The sequence below is a fragment of the Akebia trifoliata genome, chromosome 16 (genome assembly GCF_017979445.1).
Source record: "Akebia trifoliata isolate Shusen 1 chromosome 16, ASM1797944v1, whole genome shotgun sequence".
NCBI classification, from domain to species: domain Eukaryota; kingdom Viridiplantae; phylum Streptophyta; class Magnoliopsida; order Ranunculales; family Lardizabalaceae; genus Akebia; species Akebia trifoliata.
This window is the reverse complement of record NC_141390.1, coordinates 32,192,802-32,212,766: the sequence shown is the minus strand read 5'-3', so window position 1 is coordinate 32,212,766 and position 19,965 is coordinate 32,192,802. Positions and strand designations below refer to the sequence as shown.

Genomic DNA, 19,965 nt, shown 5'->3' with positions numbered 1-19,965 from the left:
GAAAATATATATAAATTCACTCTCAATAACAGAAAACTTGGATATAGAAAGAGTGGAATGGATGAACGAGAGTCATTTAGTGGTAGACCTCAAATCTTTGGGTTAAGGCTTTGTTGTTGTAGCATTTATTACAACAAGCTTTTTAATATCACTACAAATATAAAAGAAAAAAAGGGTTTCATGGATAAAACTACACTTAGATACTATAGTTTATAACTATGGGGGATTTTTCGAATCTCTCACTCTTGTAGAGATTTATATTGTTGATGATTTGATCATCTATTTGATTCTCAAATTGCGTGTTGATTTTCCATTTCCTTATGTCTTCTTCTTTGACTAAATTTTGACTTTTCGATCGTCTTTTTTGTTAATCTAATTTGAAAAGACACCGATGTGGTGTTAGCTAAGGGGCCTCCAATGATCAAGTTAGAACTTGAGAAAATTTGTAAATTAAGGAAAAGAGATTTAGAAGTCGAGTAGTGTTGTGTGTTCTCACTTATCTTGAGGTGAGAGAAGTCTACCTATTTATAAATTTAGCTCATTTACTTAAAGTGTGTAACCTTTTTCCACAATGCCTATCATTGATGGCCCATGATGTCATTATGAGTCACTTTCTCATCTCTTAATGGTTTTAATGCACCACTATCTAGGCTCATAATGGTCATGAAGTTCTACTCTTTTGGCTTTTGTAACCGACAAAAGAAATGACTTTTACTCTGTAGTTGATTTAACTCGATAATTATTTAGGTTTGCGAGTTGACTCAATCATGTTATGTACCTGAGGTTGGTTCTACTAGTGTTATTCTTCTTATCTCTATTGCTACCCGAGTAACTATGAGTTATAGTATTTTGATAAAGGGTTTGAGTTTGAAGGGGTCGGCTCCAATAGGGAGGCTGAACCTCCTTGGATTTAAGTATGAAGGGGTTGGCTCCATGAGGGAGGCCGGACCAAGTAGGTATGGGTTGGATCCAATCCGTGGTGCCCGGTCATTTCGGGTTGGATCAGGTTGTAATGCTATCTTTTATAATCCCAAGGATCAAATATTTTTGGTTCCTACAATGACCTTAAAACTTATGAATCTGGTAATTTCATGGCATGTTACCAATACGACCCAATCAAGAATCAATGGTGATTGATTCATTAATATCCAATTTCAGTGTCACACTAGCTTACAATGCAAAATTCAAATCTGTTCTGTTAGGGATCCTCAAATTACAATCTTGGACAAACCACACAATGAAACAAAGAACTGTTACTGAAAAAGCTATAATAACTCAAATCTATTACAATGAAGGGCAAAAATAGGCCCATTTCTACCACATCTCATCATCACACAATAAGGGAAACAAACCCTAAAGGGATGGAGTCTAACTAACAAACAAGGCCTGCAATAGATAAGTGCAGGGCTTTATAGGGTAGTCTTCACTTTGGTAATTTTGCTTGTTTTAGAGACTAAAAAGGCTCTCTAACAATGATAATTGTGTTTATCTGAGAATGACTCAGGTTTCCCATCTTGTAAGCAATTAATGGGAGGAATTGTGAGGGTCTCTTGAGTTCCATAAGCATTCCAACAAAAAGGATCATCAACCATCTCCCCCTCTGCAGGGAGGAGCTCGACCTCCGAAAGTGTTATATTTGTACATGGTACACTGTCACTGCAGGCAAAGTGTATAGGTGGGCTCCGTACGTCATAGGTGCCCTTTATGTTCTTGTATGACACGTCATTTACGTACACAGCTGAGGTTTCGTTTCGGCAACCCTTACTGAGACAATAGTACTGGTCAATGATGATACAGTTCCTCACATTCTCCATTTGGATGTTCTCAAAGGATATACCTGTCACTGAGCCCATCCCGCCTTGCCATGTCTTGATTCTCACCCCATTGTCCGAGTTCTTTATGTATGCATTATTGACACTTATGTCTGACACGCAAGCCTGCGAGTTATGCACTCCAAGGCTTCCGATGCTGCATAACAAGTTAAAGATCAGGCATCGTTTACATGGAATCAATTGTAATAGATTTCCTGAATCTAGTTAGTGATTGATCACCGGGGACGTATTGTACGCTTAAACCCAAGTCCAAACCTCCATTTAGAGGCTACCAAACCATGTAAATCTTATTGTATTCTATGAGTCTTTCTTTCTTTCGTTCTTTTTTCTGAATCACAAGTCGACTTGCTGAGATTTAAACTGATGGAAGGGAAGACCACGTACCTAATGCCATGACTATGATCACAAGTGACATTCTCTATGTCGACACCCGAACAACCTGGTCCTATTGAGATGCAATCGTCACCTGTCCAAAATAAGAATCACATTAATAAGACAAACAAATCGGAAAAAAAAAAATTAAAAATTATGTATATTAGAGATGGGGACTTGATCGCTAATTACCATTGGCTATGATGGAATTATATATGCCAACAGAATTTGTGTTCTCGATGTGGATCCCATCCGTATTGGGACTAAGGGCAGGGGAATCTATGGAAAGTTTTTCTATTTGCACTCCATTGCAACCGTCGAACTTCATGTGGAATTGGGGACTGTTTTGTATCCGAAGGCCACTGACTACCAAATTAGAGCTCATGAAGAATCGAATTAACTGAAACACAAAGGGGAAAGTTCGTAAAACTAGAACCCATTTCAGTTGATTGAAAACTTAAGATTGGGTTTGTAGTCGAAACACTCACAGCAGGGCTGTCACATGGTCCTGGCAATGTCGTTCCGTGAGGACCCTGTAAATGTAATTACAAAAGCATTAAGTACCATTTATTTTTCTTCAAATTTAGTAGGATTTTTTAATTAAGAAAATGTAAATTGTGTTAGTAGTAAAAATACCCTGTGAGGTTTGCATGGAAGTTCCCACCACTTCTCTCCATTTCCTTCAATGGTTCCACCACCTGTGAGGGTCATTCCATCAACTCGGTAAAACACAAGCCATTGCTTATCACTATCCGATTTAGGCCAACAATCCGGTCCATCGGGTGGCATCAGAACTCCATCCAACTATCACCATTTTATTTTAATTAAGACCATCAGAATACAATTCTATTTCAACCCAAATAAGCAAAAAAAGATGTAAGAAGAATTGTCGGTAATCTTACTTGAAACACAAAGCCCGGCTTACATGGGCCAGAGAAGATTGTTGAAGTGATTGTGAAAGTATAGCCAGCAGGAGCTAGAAGAACACCTGATTCGACTGCACAAGCTGCTTTCCAAGCCGACCTGAATGCGTCGGTGTCATCGGTTGAACAATCACCGACTGCCCCGAAAGACATTACGCTGAAAATACTGGAATCCGAGGGGGAATTCCCGGGATCATTCGGATCAGAAGGAATAGGAGGAGGATGAGTAGGGGATGGAGAAACAGGACTCCCTTTGTTATTCTTTGGATTCTTATGAAAATGGGTTCTTCCTTGTACATTGTTCAAATTGAGTGATGTTAAGGCCATGGTGATCAAAAAATACGACAACCCACGAGTGATCTCCATTCGATTTGAAGAACTTGAAATGCAAGTGCACTTGTACTAAGTATCTGAGAAATGAAAAAACTCGAGTTTAATAGACATTGAATGAGACCAAAGAATAAGAAAAAAAGAAGAGAGAACAAAGCAAGAGTTGAGTCAGCTGGTTCTAAGTAACTGGTATGAGAGGGACCATTTGAACCAAACAATGGGATCTCTTAAAAAATATTGGCATGAGTAGGGTGACACATGTCGATTTCTCGTTGATTTAAAAATCATTTTTTTCATATGAAAACGATTGGAAGCTTTGGGAGGTGTGTTCTCTGTAGGAATTTCGGCAGGAGTTGTTTGTTTCAAGTGGGTTTTTTTTCCAAGGTTCCCTCTGTTTTGGTTTTTGGTTTTGTGTTTTGTGGTTATATGTTTTGTGGTATAGAAATCTTGTGTACTATTATTTTTCTTCACCTCTGTTGTTGTTTAATGAGGTGTAGTGAGGAGAGGAGAGATTGCATCTTCAGCAGTTTGAAGCTCGTGTTCAACTTAAAAGAGCTCAATTTTCTTGTAAATTGTATTAAATACAAATGTTTTTGTCAAAGGTTTTCAAGCTTCCCAAACAAGTCTAAAATTTCCACTCACTTTCTAGTGTTCATGCAATGTTTTTTGGGTAATGTTTCTTACAATTTATGTTACACTAAGGGTTCTCTGATTGGCATGATTACAGCATTAAGAATTTGGAGAAAATGTGGTATTGTAGGAATAGTTGTGTATTTTTTTAAATTAAAAATAAATAGAATCTGTCATAAAATGAGCAACAGAACAGAGCAGTCAATTCATTTTTATTTTATTTTATTTTTGTTATAAAGAGAGCCATTTATAAATAATAACAAACTCATATTTGTTAAAGTGCACTAAATTAAATACACCTTGAGATTTGATTTCCATACCAAACTGCCCTTGAAAAAATTCTTACCAAAAATACCCTCAAAATCTTATTTCCTAGGTGTGCCAATTAGGGAACACGTTAACAAAACCCTTATTATATAAATGAACATTTTTTATTAGACTCGTGCTGGAGTGACGTTAAAATTTACATTGATTCACATTTCGTTGATGTGGATGTGTGTACGTAATCATAGACTTTTCATCGTGATGAAAAGCATCAATGTTCCAGACTCCACATCAGCAAAGTGTAAATCGATGTCAATTTTAAATTAACTCCAGTATTAATCTTTTTATTATTTTGCGTCCTTTAAACATTTAAAGTGTTAGTGGATTGTGCTCATCGCTTGCATTCTAACTTATCATGGTATTAAAGTAATGCTTTTATTGATATAGTATGGTACTCGATCTACTATAAGGCGATGGCTCACATAATGTCAACTATTAAAGCATTACAATGAAGCACAGCCTACTCTTATGTTTATTGTAGTTGTCGGTTTGATGTAGGCTATAAGGCTCGCAAATTGTTGTCTGGTAATCGTAGTACACAATCAGTAGAATCCTCCTAATAAGAGTAAGATTCCTAGAGATATTGGTAGTTTTTTTTTTATTGCCTCAAGTCCATTGTCTATAAGGATACCCGGTTATCAAAAAATAAAAACAAAACAAAAAAGAGCGCAATAACCAACTCAACCTCCATAAAAGGATGTTGAGGGCATACGAGGGAGACATATATATACTTATCTAGATTTTTAACCTCACCTCATATTTTCTCTCTAAACATACCAAGACATCACTTTGGTTTCTATCTAGTACGTTAGAGATCTAAAATATAAATATTAATTGAGTTTGTTTAATCCCCAGTAATTCTATGGTCAATGTCCCTGTGAAAGAGAGACAGAGACAGAGAGAGAGAGAGAGAGGGTCATCTTTTATGGTAGTTTGGTACATGTTGTGGTGGTGAGGGGGAGAGAAAAATAGCATTTTTAAGTTATTGAGAATATGGTTTGTGGATGAAAGAGCTGTAGATCTCGTGACCCTTGATAGATAGATAGATAGATGTACTTTTAGCTAATTATTGTGGCCTTAGAAATGAGAAGTGTGTAGTCGGTAAAAGACAACAGGATTAATCAGTCACGGGTGGGGGATATCCTTCATCATCAACTTATGCTGATTTATTAGTAGATATTCTATAAATTACTTACCATCCATTGAGTAGCTAACAAAGGAATTTGTCCAAATGTCTCACGTACCTACATACGTACGTGAAATATTAGAAAAACCCACTGTTTTAAAACTCAAAATAACTCGACTCCAATGTTCAGTGAGTTAACTCAATGACTTTCGAGTCAACTCGAGTCAGTTAAATGAATATATAACTAAATTTGTTAAACAAATAAAAAACAAGTTTTAGTATTTTTTTAATAAAGAATAGATATAACTGAGTTGGGTCAAACGAGTTTGAGTTCAAAACCATGCACTAAACCAAAACATAACTTTCACCTGAGTGCAGTAAGTAGAATCTGACCCACCTTGCCGGAAACTATGACGACGGATTTTTTCTGGCTGTTATTCCACACACGTGCCAATTGCTGCAAGTACTTATGTCTTGTACTGGATAGCCAATTAATTAAAACATTAATGGTGAGATGAGGCTTATATAAACGTTAAGTCTGTTAAAGCGAGCAAGGAATGAATGACACGTACGTACGTGAAAGTGTTGTCTTAGTGTGTCACGTGTGTGGGACTGTCACGGACTAGGGTTAGTGTTCATTTTCCTTAATGTTTTTAGTACCACGTTCTTTCTTCTTCTCTTCTTATTAAGTACTACTGACTTCTCTCATACAGGATCAACTTCCAACACTCACTTCACGACTCACGTGTTGGTTTGTGATGACTTTAGCAAAATCTCTCTCTCTCTATTTCTCAAATATGAGGATGACACGTGTGACACGTGTGAGCTTTTGAGATTCACGGGTTGGCGTTTCTCTATGTCACGGGTGGAGCCAAATATTGGGTTTATGTGTGTAAATGGACGGATCTAGAGTTTTACTTTTTAAGTAATCAAAGGGGATTTAGAATTTGAGACAAAAGGGTGAGGTTAGATTCTTTTTTCAAGTATGAAAGAAAACTTACTAAGTGACAACAAAACAGACAATTGGTACTGCTAACAGTCATTTAAACTAATTTTTGGTGGGTTTTATTTTGTCACATTTCACAGTTTTTTTAAGAAACCTATTTGTTAGAAATGGACATCTGTATATATGGATCTATATAATTTATATGTTTAGTCCTTTAACAACCATTTGTCCACATATGTGATGGACCAATGCAAAGGTGCCAACTTAGCTAACTAAGTGTGTAAAGAGTTGATTCAACTACTTTTGTTCCAAACTCATTGAACCCACTTACACAATCTTTGTCTATCTAATTAAAAATAAAGATTAAGGATAAATTGATTTAAAAAAAATCACTTGAAATTCACTCGTCGACGTGAATGTATGCACGGAACCATAGATCTTTTTCCTTGTATATCCCGAAGAAATTAAAAGATTACATAAGGAAAAAAAAATCTATGGTTCCTTGCACATGCCACATCAACAAATGAATTTCAAATGACTTTTTTCAAGTCAAAATATCGTGATTCAAAAATAAATATATAAATAAAGAGGTGATGAATCAAGTCTAGGCCATGGCAACAACCGAGTAGTTTGATTGAGATATTCATCAGACAATTTTGATTTTCTTCTGATCGAGATAATGCCTTGAGAGAAAGATTTTACACCTTAATGTTAAAGATTATCTTTTGGGAACTCTAAGCTTACAAATTGGTGTAGATTATTTATGTACATTTTTACACCTTAATGTTAAAGATTATTTGTCAGGAACCCTAAGCTCACATATTGGTGTAAATTATTTATGTACATAAATGGTAGTCTTGGATTGATCATCCCATGATTCCTTACAAATGGCAAAGAAACTATAATGATCTAAAACAGTGTTTATATTTTTGAAAAATTTATATTGATCTAAAACAGTGTGTTAAAAATCATGTCAAACCCAACTGAGATTTGCAATTTGAAAGTTCCATGCTAAGCTGATGAGCCAATGGCGATGACACCATGTGTACTAAATGAGCAAAAGTTATTGGTCAATTTGGGACCAGTTTAAATGCTTTATTTTTAATAACTTTTTAGTACACATGGCGTCATGCCCTCGATTCAGCAGCTTAGCACATAACTTTCAAAACAGCAAATCTCTATTCGTCCAAATGGGTTAGGAATTTTATTGGGACCAGTTTAAATGCTTTATTTTTAGTACACATGGCGTCATGCCATCAGTTCAGCAGCTTAGCACATAACTTTCAAAACAGCAAATCTCTACTCGTCCAAATAGGTTAGGATTTTATAACCTCAAACAAGGTTGATGCACAAAATTAAACAGAGGGCTAAAATGAGCAGAAAAGCACAAGCTTTCTAAGAATTGTTTCCTAGGATCCTCCTCAGTTCTTTGCATCCTCTCCTGTATCATCTCTTCCATTTTGATGGAAAAAATTAAACCAAAAGCCAAACCATTCCCCTCCACTTCAAACCACCACTAACAATGTCAGAATCTACATACAACTATACAAGGTCCTTGTTAATAACTACCAAACCAGGTAGCACATGTGGGTTTGAAATCCATTCCCCACATGAAACCAGTTTCACTCACAATTTCATGTATTTAGAACACTGTTCAGAAGGTGAGAGAGGATATTAAGAATTATTATCGGTCATTTTACGTGGTCAGACTCCAACAATATAGACTCAAGTCATCCAACAAGGTGACAAGATGGTATGTTAATAGGCGAGAGAAGCCTCATTAATGGTAGAGAGAGAGATCTTTATAATTATGTATGTAAATGAAAGTAACATTTCTTTCTTGTAGCATATATCTTAAAACACCTTCATAATATTATGAGACCCAACAATTGATTATTGGTTCCCATAATCGATTGGTATGGTAGTTACAAAATGGCCAAGGATCAACCCACTCATTGATATTTGGGTAATAATTAAGCAGACCTTTTCAATCTGCTTTAACCAAACAATTAAAAACAAAACAAATTATAATATAAAAAAAACGAAAAGAAAAAAAAAGAATTCCGTTTGATTACTGGGAATAGGACCACTAACTCGTCCTTTTATCGTATTGCTGCATTCTTCAATGCAGATAAATATGGTCTAAGTAGAACCAAATCACAGACCGAGGAAGGCACATTGCTTTCTTGCATGCTCTGGGACCAACTTCACCAAAATCTCCGTGGGCACCCCTTTCAGTTCTGATCATCAATGCACCGAATCATGAGCAACAATAATTAGTTGACAGTGTTATAATGCGCATCTCAATGTCCGATCAAAAAAAGAATGTGCATGTCAACGATGAGCAAAAAATCTAAATATAAGATTCTTTCAGATGGTTCATACCACTAGGCTTGAAGTTAAAAAGAGGAGGGAGGAAACGTCCATTGGGCAAGCGTGTATTTGGGTCACGTAGCTCATCAAAGAATGGATGGATCAAGGCCTCCAACTGCATAATAGACAAACTTCACTCTACATCAGTCTAAAACTACAAATATAAAGCTTCCTCATTAAGCTAACGTTGACCCTAGCCACGGAATTGTGCCCTTTCCTGAATTTAATAGATCATAAGGAGATAAATGTTGCATATACTTACAGCTGTGCACCGTAGATTAGGGGAGTATTGTAGAAGTCTCGAGACAAGATCAACAGCTTCTGGTGGCATGCGCTTGTGAAATATCTGGTAGTTGAAAAATAAATGTAAATTAGTGGGTAAAAACAAATTAAAAATGAAAATAAAAAGCAAGAGGTAATGAATTCTCAGTACCTTGTGCCATGGGTGAGTTTTAATTTGAGGGAATTTGTATTCTGTGTAGTTGGGGTTCATGCACTTGATTTCCTCCCTTGTTGGGGTACCCAAAACCTGCATGTGAAACACAAAAAGGGGGAACAAGAAAAAGAATGAATACTTGCTCAAGGATATGATAAGAACCATCCCACAAGTACCACAAATTTGGCACACTTGATCATCACCGGGAATTTCCATCAGATGAGTCTACCCGAGAAGCAAAGATCTTTTGGGTCAAAATCAACCAAGTTGGATGACCATAACACAGATTTTATAGAAGTCACGAATGAATGTGAAGGCTTCAAGGTTGAACGAGAAAGAAACATTTTATTGGGTTCATTTTAATCCTAGAAATCTTCCAAGTAGGACCCTGTCAAATGGTGTTCCCCGACTACAAGGCAAGCAGGCAAATAAACAGCATATGCAGGAAGAACCAATTTTTCCGCTCCTTTTTTTATAAGCAGATGTAACACTGATTCTTGAAGAAAAACTTGGATGATAATCACCTTTATAATTTCAACAAGCTGGTCCACTCCACTCTCGCCAGGAAAGAGAGGCTGGCAGAAATAGGAAAAAAAAAAATTTTAAGCATATCATTGCGGTTGGATTTCCAGAAGAGTAAAACATGGGCTTGGGGAGTATATAGAAAGGTAACCTACATGTCCAAGCAGTAACTCAGCCAGAACACACCCAGCCGACCAAATGTCAATGGCTGTAGTGTACTCAGTAGCTCCAAAGATAAGCTCAGGTGCTCTATAATACCTAGAGCAGATGTACGATATGTTTGGCTCCCCTTTTACCTGTCAAAATTTAGAAGAAAAAAAAAAGTAAAAAATCATGAGAAGCCCCCAGCATACTAGCATGATGGCAAAGATCTAGCAGTGCAAAAAACATACCAAGACTTTGGCACTTCCAAAATCACATAGCTTCAGCTGATGGGTATGTGGGTTGACCTATTACAAAATAAAACAGAGTTAGAACTCCTGCGCATATACCAAAGAACAAGTTGAGAAGAAGCAAATGACAATCTCCTAGCATAATAAGCAAAAAAACCAGTGTCTCGAAGTTCAAAATAGTTAAAGGAGACAACCCACGAATGAAACATTAGTCCATGAGAAATCAAAACTAACCACCCACCACACCCAATAGATTTTTCCAGAAGTGGATTTGTTTTTTTGCTCTTTCATCATTCACTTTTTTTGTGAACATTTTTTAGAGTTGGCAAGCTTGAAAGAAAACAACAAATTAACAGTTGTGAGATAAACCCACATCCCTTTGAGCTACGTGGTCATCCCTACGCAAAGTGTCACAGCTAACAAACAAAGTGGAACTGGTTCTTCCTATTTCCATTAAGTAGAGGAAGTAGAGTGGTCTTCCCACTACAAAAAATATATTAGTTCTTTGCTTTCTTGAGGAAAACTGCCTTCTTTTGCAGACTGAAGTAGGAAAAGTAACTTAAAATTTCAAATACAACTAGTACCAATCAGCTTGGGTCATCCTCACAAAACTGGAATATAGGTCCATACAGCAAGAGAGGTGCATACATATATACATATATATAATTTACTAAAAAGCACGTAAATATACTTGTAAACATACCAAAAGATTTTGGGGTTTAATGTCTCTATGACACAATCCACTGGTACCATGAATATAAGCCAATGCTCTACATATCTGCCAAATTTCAATACAAAATTAGAATCTCACATTGAGACGTGGTGAGCAGGAAAAAAATGATGAAATTCGCCATCTAAATAAACTTGAACTGAAATGCGTGAAATCCTAGTACATTACCTGATAAGTATAAAGCTTCACATAGATTGGTGGCATCCGTTGGTTCATCTTGTTGTAATGCTTGATCACACGATGAGCAGTCTCAGGTACATACTCTAGTACCAAGTTTAGATATAGCTCATCCTTTTCAGTTGTTGAAAAGAAACAATGTTTAAGGGAAACAATATTTGGGTGGTCTAGAATGCGCATGGTTTGCAACTCTCGGTTCTTGTACCTCTTGTCTTGAAGAACTTTTTTTATTGCCACAGTTTCACCTATCTCTAAGCACTTGGCCTGCTCAATTAAAATTTGCAATATAGAATCAGACAACCATGAATGTTTGTGCATACGGTTACACTATGAACATGCTCATGATTTTGTGTTTGATAGCATGCTCATTGTTTACATATCATACAAAGGATGAACTTACTTGGAATACAATTCCAAATGATCCATGCCCAACAACACGCTCAGCCATGTAGCTTATGGTCTGCACTCATAAACAGGTAATTTTTTACAATAAGAAACGTGTAATTATACATGGATAGGTTATTGTCAGTAAGAAATAAATGTATAAAAATTAAATATTTAGACAATCACCACTCACCCAGAAGAAATATACCAACAATACTTGGTTAAGTAAGTTAAAAAATGTTTATCTACAACCCTCAGACATGCATTATGATCATACAAGTACAACATAGAGGAAATCAAACCCTTATTGTACCTGCTTCGGTTGGCCATTTCGACCACCAATAGTTGTCACAATTATATGACCCGCCTCTGTCCCATTCCCATCAATCACAGTTGCTTCCATTTCCTATTAAGCATTGAGATAGATTACATGTAGCTGGCAGTGAATAAATAATAAATATACAATAAACCAAAAAAGAACAAGAATTGTTTTGATATATATTAAGAAAGGATATTATATTAGAAATAGACAGCCAAACAAAAATACCTAAGGAATAAAGGAAAAACCACGACATCTACCTTATCATCCCTTATTTTCATGTCGTTCATTTCCTCAGGTAACCTATCAACACCGACAGCATTGACACTGGGTTCTCTCAATACAGAATCAGGCACTGTGCTCACAGAAGCCATTTGCTGAAAGAAGAGATTTGTGCAGATATTGATCCAGCAACTTGTCCACTTGGCTTTCCAAGTCGAGGAAACCCAATTAGTTTACCTGATGAATACATAGTGAGGTTATTGATCTCCACAAAGTTGCAATAAACAAAGGCTGCTTATGTCCCACACATGACTCATCTAAGTTGTTAGCAATAGCCTAAAAGATTCCTAATGTGTGCATCTATAACTACCAGAAAATTTTGTAAGTTGAATTATGGACACCAATGGATCAGTCTAAGCAGTGCCCTTAGAGAAGAGAAAAGATGAGCAATACAAATCAGCAGATCCAAATTTCAAAACAACCCTACTTGTGCAGGATTCCTTTAAGTCACTATAATACACGTCTCGGAATACTAAAATTTGATTCAATGTATGCATAGAAACTCACACTTCGTCCCCAACCATCCATCTATCTATATAATCGTAGCCAAAATATCAAGATTGAGAAAAGGTGGTCGTGTTTCCAAACAAAATACCTAAACATGAAAATCACTTTTTTATAAGTTCAAATATTTTCTTTTCTTTCATTCCAACGTTTCCTTTTGCTTTTGGTCTCTGTTTCGATTTCCTCTCGCTAAGAAAGTAAATAACTTTGTTTGTATAAATAAAAATCAAGAAAAAAGGGTTACCAAGGTTTTTCTCGGTTACCTATTTTAATCCCAAAAATCACAAACTTCAATATACTTTTACAGGGTTAACATATTTGCAGATTTATGATATCAAAACACCACAATAAATTAAGAAAACCTAAATGGAGATAGATGTTATCAGTACTATAAAATGCCTAAAATATGGTAAAAATGACGAAATAATACTTCAAATGCCTAGAAAACACCATTATTATGAAATCTCTACCATCAAACTTTAACAAATAGCAAAGAGTAGTAAATTATGAGATAAGCTCAACCAAACTCCAGCAAAACAATAACAAAATAGCACCCAAAAAAAAAAAAGGATCGCGTTGATCAAACTAAAAAATTCAGACAAAATATACCAGATCACCCTAAGCAGAAAGATTTATGCATCCAAACCAACGAAACCGAGCAGATCATATTAAACACTATCAGATTCGATTTCAAACTCTATACAAATTAAATCCAGAGAAAATTTACCAAATGAACAGATATAAACATCAAATCAATGACAATCGTTCTTAAATAAGAAACTTTGACGATGAAAAATATACCGATCGGATCAGGATTTGTCGGGATCAACTCTTTCTGAAAATCAACAGCGTTAATGGCGACATGCTAGGAAGAAAACAAAAGGATCGATCGTGATCTTCAGCTCTTCAGAGCGATCGACAGAGGAGGCCTCCCGTTGGCTGAAATTGGCCCTTTTTTTTTTTGGTGGTATGGTGTCCGTGGCGGTCAAACAAAAGGCCTAACATCTATGTATTTTTATCTGGTGAAGAAGCTCAACTTTTTGACCATTCAACTTCAATTCTTCAAACCCATATTTAATTTTCGCTGTTTGAGAAAAAATATTCGTTGCCGCGAATATCCTACCACGCCTTTCACGCTCGAGGACTGAGCCACCTTTCACCGCCTTATTGTATTGTTAATGTTTGAGAATTACTGGAAAGCCCCTATATTTAGGGTTTTGACGTCAAAGTGCAATAAATATACTTTAGAAATTGGAATGTGAGGGCATTTTGGTAAAAAATTAATTTTCTTAATGGCATTTAACTACAAAATCGAATTTTCAATGTGTATTTATTGTGCCCTTAGGACACACGTTAACAAGACCCTTGAACTTATGGTGATTTATACATTAACGTGCACGTTTTGATAAAATATTTGAGATACCCCATTGTTTCCAAAATGATGATATACCCCTTGACCTTGATTTTCTTCAATATACTAATAAAAATTACTTAAATACCCTCATCCTCAATTGTAATCAAATCAATTTCTCTTCCTAAATCAGTCTCATACTCTTGAAAAAAAAAAAAAATTTTCCTTTACTCCTCAACCTTAAGATTGTAATACTTTAAGCTTCAAAGTATATATGGTCCTCTTCAACCTTGAGATTCTATCTACTTCAACCTTCAAATCAAAGAGAATAAAATCAGATTTGATGGACAGGCTCAATCGCGACTGTTAGATGCTGGTTTCTTAAGAACTTGGGTTGGGATCGAAACTAAAACTCTGGACCTGATTTGAATTTAGGACAGGTTAGTGCTGAGCAATAGGACTAGATACCCAAATAATCGAGCTCAACATCTATCGACACATGCGTACATCACTATACTTAAGGAAATCATATTTGGATCCAAGTCAAAAATAAAAGCTAGTCTTCAATGATCAAGGTTTATATTAGGTTGGATTGGGTGCGTATCCCAAGCTAATGTTGGATCAGATTTGGGTTGACCTTCGACCCAATCCAAGTCAAGGTCACCTTAGTGGCACCATCAATTATTTGACATGAACTTTTTTCCTAATGCTACTTGGATAGTTGTTGGATGTGGGCCTGGCCATCTTTGACCCGTTACAAAAATTATTTCTCAAATCATTGACCAAAGCTTCCTTGAATGAGTGTAATATATGTGTTTGACATTATATCTTGTTGCCTTTGTTTTATAGGTCTCATTCAATCCATGTGTTAGACATTGCATTTCGTTGCCTTTTTTTATAGATCTCATTCAATCCATGTGTTTGGCTATCTTTGAACGTATGAATATGTGATCCAGCCCTGATGGATCTACACACAAAAGACCAATTTGATTGGTGATGTGCATCCATTGATAAAAGTATTGTCTTAAGAATGATTTTTAGTCGTTGGATTTAAACTATTTTCAAGACTTAAATCTATGGATACAAGTTATCAAACATTGATTATGGTATATACATTCATTAAGGGTTGGACCACATATTCACATGATCAATAGGCCCAAAAAAAAATGCCTAAGTGGTATAAAATGGGGTGCCACCTGACTTTGATTAGGTACAGGACACCGTACTGATCCCCACTCTTGCTGTATAGATGGGAATATACATTTAATAACTTAAAAATAAAGTCTTGTGGACAACAATGAAAGTCTGACCACCATTTAATGAGTGGAGCCTAAAGAGATTTATGTCAGTCAAATCATTTATGATTTGAATATCTCAACCATTTAGGTTACCCCTGAAAAAGAAAAATGTGTACATAGTTTCGTTTGGTTTGGGTTTGTTTGGTTGTTTTTTCATGTTTGACCTCGTCTACTAGTCCATGTAAAAAAAATGGAGAAACTTTGCTTTGGATTAGCCAAAGAGCCAGCGACAAAGTTGCCAAATTGTCTTACAATGTAACTGCTAAATTTCCTTGACAATTTCACTTTTGTTAATGTCAACAGGGAATACAAGGCAATAATAGTTCTACAGTCACAAGTATTGCATAAATGTCATCTACATGCCATGTTCACTTTTCTTTGCCAATTATCAAATTTCGTTGCTCAACTATTCACTTCCATGGAATTCTTGAGAAGCTAAGAATGAATCGCATCTCATCATTGTCTAGGTTAAAATAATTTCTTATTCAAGTCATCCACCATCTTATTCTTTAGAATTGTAAGAGACATTACTTCAGACTTTGGTAGTAGGTGTAAGAAAAAAAATATGTAAATTTTACATATTTATCTGATCAAATAGGTCACTTTGAGTCATGATATAAGTGTGACCCACACTTTATTTGAGGCGGGTTCACTTGGATACCTATTCTCCTCATCAAAGGAAATATTTTCAATTAGTGAGTTGCTAAAATCCTTCACGGGTGAATAAGAAATTGATTTTAAACAATTCTTACTAGTTATGATTTGTTTTTTGTGTGATTTGTAGAACTCTTGAATTTTGTTAGTGAAACTATTTAGTCCCACATCGGATAGGTAGAAGAAAATTGTATAGTTATATAGAATTTCTCATATAATTTAAATGAATTTTAAAATTCATAGTCTGAAAATTCTCAGTGTGTGTGTGTGCACACGATGCACACGTAAGGAGGTGCAAATCTCAACCATTTGGCTTTCATGGGTGTGCGCAAAGGGCCCCTTTGTTGGATCTAATTTTGGGCTTTAATTTTTTATCATATTTTTTATTACTTTGCATTTTGTTTTTCGTGTGCATTCTTTGAGAGTGTTCGACAATGAAGGGACTGTATAACGTATCAGTCATGACCCAACAAAGGTAACCCTTATGTACTCGATCGGTTACGCCTATTATAACCTAATACAGTGTTTTTGATGATTATGACGACACACAATGCAAACTATTTTGTAACTACCCACATCCACAAATGATGTTCTTGTGCTATAACCCAAGTATATCGAGGCAACACAAAAGTCACACGATGCACATCGGACCCCCAACGAGTCCATGTGCCATATTGGGGCTGTCTCTATGGTTTGACACACAATGTTGCTTATATTGTATTATAGTATCACATGATAAGGAATGACATGACCTAGAAACAATGAGCAGTCAGTGATGAGGCATACATGTCCTATGAGCTATGAGATGGCCAAATCCTCCCATTGAAATTATCCAAGATAGTCATGGTTCTTACACCTACGTTGGCGGCCAATGAGTGCATATAAGGTGACCATGCTCGACATGTGTGTGGCAATCCTAATGTCTTGGAACGATCTTGGGGCATGTTCAAGTGCCTACAAGAACCTGAAATGTCACCTCCAAAGTTGCTCCAAATCGTCCTTGAGTTGCACCAAAGAATGCCAGTGCGATGACATTGGCAAGCACACGTATTTAGAGATGATGCTATTCTTTTTGGAATTCTTAAGGGAATATTAAATCATAACTCTAAATTGATGAGCCGTCAATAGCATTGGACTTGTGTCGACAAAGTTCCCAAAATAATGCCCTTGGTCGATACAATTAATGTCTTAGCCCCATTGGGCCAAGCCTAGGTAAATTTTGTGCACGCTAAAATTGCTTTAAAAAAATTGGTGAATTGGGTGGCAACACAAATATGATACTCTGGTGATTGTAGGACTTTTATAGTCTCAATGTATAAATTTTATAGAGATCGTTGTCGTATTTCTTTGAGATACTTCTTATGAATCCCTAGGAACATATACTCTTCTCTCATCCATGTATTTGACATTGTCATATGAGACTTGTATTTTTTGGTGACTCCACAAGTGTCCAAATACTTGTACATCACAATTTTTTTGTTGTCTCAATTTTAAAAATACTTCCATCATCTTACTCATAATTGTTTTTAGGGACATGTTGGCATTGGCTCATTGAGGATGATGAAAGGTGTGGTGAAGTGTGTCATTTCATGTAGACACGTTTGAAGAAGATGAAGATAGAAATGGAAGGAGAGTAATTATTTATTTATTTTATTGGTTTTTAAGTACAATTATTCGTATGAAATTAAGGAGAATTTTTTCAACCAACAACATGCCTTCAATACTAGCCTACTAGGTGTTTAGCAAATAATGAGGGAAAAAAAGAGTCATGCTAGAGCGGCCTCAAGATTGTACCTCACATCACACTTTCCTCATGTGAAAGTGTGTAGGAACCATAGATGCCATGTGAGAGGTACAATTACAATCTTAAGGTCACTTCAGCATTATTAAAAAAAAAATACAAAGTACGAAATCTATTTACTAAGGCCATATTCAATATATCGAAGCTTTTATCACCCCCCCTCCCCTCCCAAAAAAACAAAAAATCTGAAATTCTATGTTACATCGGGCACAAGGTATTAAAATTGTGAAATCCTGTATACAAGGGTCCAATCCAAGCATATATTTTAAAAGATAGCTACTATTGGCACTCCAAATTTTGCTTACTACACCTCAATTTCTAAAATTATTTATCACATGCCAATTAAATATTAAAATACACACTTCAAACATTACAAAGGTTTGACTCAAATTATAATCTTTTTTCTTTGATAGCATGGGTATCCCATTCCTCGGGTGGGACTAATCCCATGGTCTCACGCACTGCCCCTTCGGAAAGTCCTACGTGCAACAGATTGAATCAAGGGTCAACAAGACCCTGGAGGGTGGTCCCAGGAAATTCATAGCTTCGTGCTGTTTTAAACACTTGACCTACTCTTTGTTGAGGAGTTTATCAAGGCTCGGCTTGCCACTGGGCCAACCCCTTGGGGTTAACTCAAATTATAATCTCAACATTACAAAACATGATAACACTTGTTCAAACAATTAAGTTGTTTACAATTATGATTAGGCTTGTGTAAAATCCTAAACCCAAAAAAAGAAATGAAATCTAGTAAAAAAATAAAAAAATGAGAAAGCTTTTTATTGACAGCCCCAACTTTTACTTATTTTTAACCATTCACTTAATTTCTTTATTTTTAGGGATTTTTTCCCCAAACGTGTGCAACTTATGTTCAATTCTGGTTTCGTACACTATCATTTTTATTCCCAAAACCTACATTTCGATTGAATTCCTCACTTTTATAATCAATGAAGTCATTGGTATACTCGAGATTTGTTACATATCTCAAGAACTTGTTTTTTGAAGCTCAAGGTCTTTTTTTATAGTAGATGAGGCCCCATTAGATACAGTTGTCAAAATCTATTGTCAGATTCTACTGTAAGAAGTTGTTGTCAGAAGTTGGAACATTGAAAAGCTTGTTTGATAGAGCTTTGTAAAAGTGCTGTGATGTTTACCAGAATCTAGTAATTATTATTTGATACAACTTCTGATTCTGTTGTATTAGGGTAAAATGACTAGAATACCCATAAGGTTGATAATGCATCCAGAATACATAAAAAGTTACTAGAATACTCTTTATAAATATATAATTACATTAAATATATATAAATATATTAAAAAATTATAAAAATAATTAGTTTAATTTAAATAAATTTTATAATTCTATATAAATTTTGACAACATCTCCTCTTAAAAATGAACATATGAAATTTTCTTGATAAATAAAATACCTGCATAATACATAATCCAACATCCACATTACATCATATATACATAACACATCCACATAATATCTCATTTATAAATATTACAATTTTTAAAAAAACCGTCATCATTATATAATAAAGATGATAATTTTTTTGCTTAGACTATTTTAATCATATCCAACCAATGGTGTTAACGTATATAAGACCATAAATCATGAAAAAATGAAACTTACAAGTATCTTTGCTTATGAACTAAAGAGAAGTATACAATTTCTGTGTATAAAGAAAACAAAAACAATCTATGAGTAGAAAATATAAGAGCTTTTCATGGATTAAAAAGAAACCCACACATCACAGTTACAATAATAAATATATAAGCTAAATAAAGCAATACATGGAAAAAAAATGTGCCCATCCTAGTGGGATACTTTTATTTTTGTTTTACCCATGGCATTTCCAATGTCAACTTTTTGCAAAGCAGGACACCATTGGTTCCATTTCTAGTTACAACAACATCTCCAAACTTCCTCAATTGGATAACCAATGTGTGTTTGTCCAATGCTAAGAACGAGCCATTACCTACAGATATGGAATGCATATATATTATCATTACATTTTTAGAATCAAGATCACAACTAACATGATTAGTTAGTGTTAGTGAGTAAGATTGCTAAGAAGAATTGAAATTTACTAGCACCCTTGAAAAACTAACCTTAAGCAACATGGTATCCTCACGTGCTCCATGAATCATGGGTAATGATATAGGCCTAAAATTGAATTACATTAGACATGAGTTTAGACTTGCAATTAATCATAAAAGAAAGATGTCAAACTAACCTTAATGGAGAGCCAT

At 35.4% G+C, this 19,965-nt stretch overlaps 2 protein-coding genes across 2 annotated transcripts; both read right to left on the bottom strand.

Annotated features, from left to right (window-relative positions):
- Window positions 1-1,251: 1,251 nt before the first annotated feature.
- LOC147383663 (polygalacturonase At1g48100-like) lies at window positions 1,252-6,184 on the bottom strand. The gene is made up of 7 exons (XM_086429165.1): window positions 5,935-6,184; window positions 3,107-3,537; window positions 2,841-3,008; window positions 2,693-2,737; window positions 2,397-2,604; window positions 2,217-2,298; window positions 1,252-1,968 (listed from the first exon to the last, which is right to left on the bottom strand). The coding sequence occupies exons 2-7, from the start codon at window positions 3,491-3,493 to the stop codon at window positions 1,467-1,469; spliced, it is 1,392 nt and encodes a 463-aa protein (XP_086285291.1). The 5' UTR covers window positions 3,494-3,537; window positions 5,935-6,184; the 3' UTR covers window positions 1,252-1,466.
- Window positions 6,185-8,300: 2,116 nt separating this feature from the next.
- Window positions 8,301-13,749, bottom strand: LOC147383662 (shaggy-related kinase 11). The gene is made up of 13 exons (XM_086427804.1): window positions 13,404-13,749; window positions 12,077-12,275; window positions 11,811-11,903; window positions 11,514-11,573; window positions 11,105-11,377; window positions 10,910-10,984; window positions 10,207-10,263; window positions 9,970-10,110; window positions 9,817-9,867; window positions 9,290-9,385; window positions 9,119-9,202; window positions 8,869-8,971; window positions 8,301-8,723 (listed from the first exon to the last, which is right to left on the bottom strand). Exons 2-13 carry the CDS (start codon window positions 12,188-12,190, stop codon window positions 8,641-8,643), a joined length of 1,230 nt encoding a protein of 409 aa, XP_086283930.1. The 5' UTR covers window positions 12,191-12,275; window positions 13,404-13,749; the 3' UTR covers window positions 8,301-8,640.
- Window positions 13,750-19,965: the final 6,216 nt, after the last annotated feature.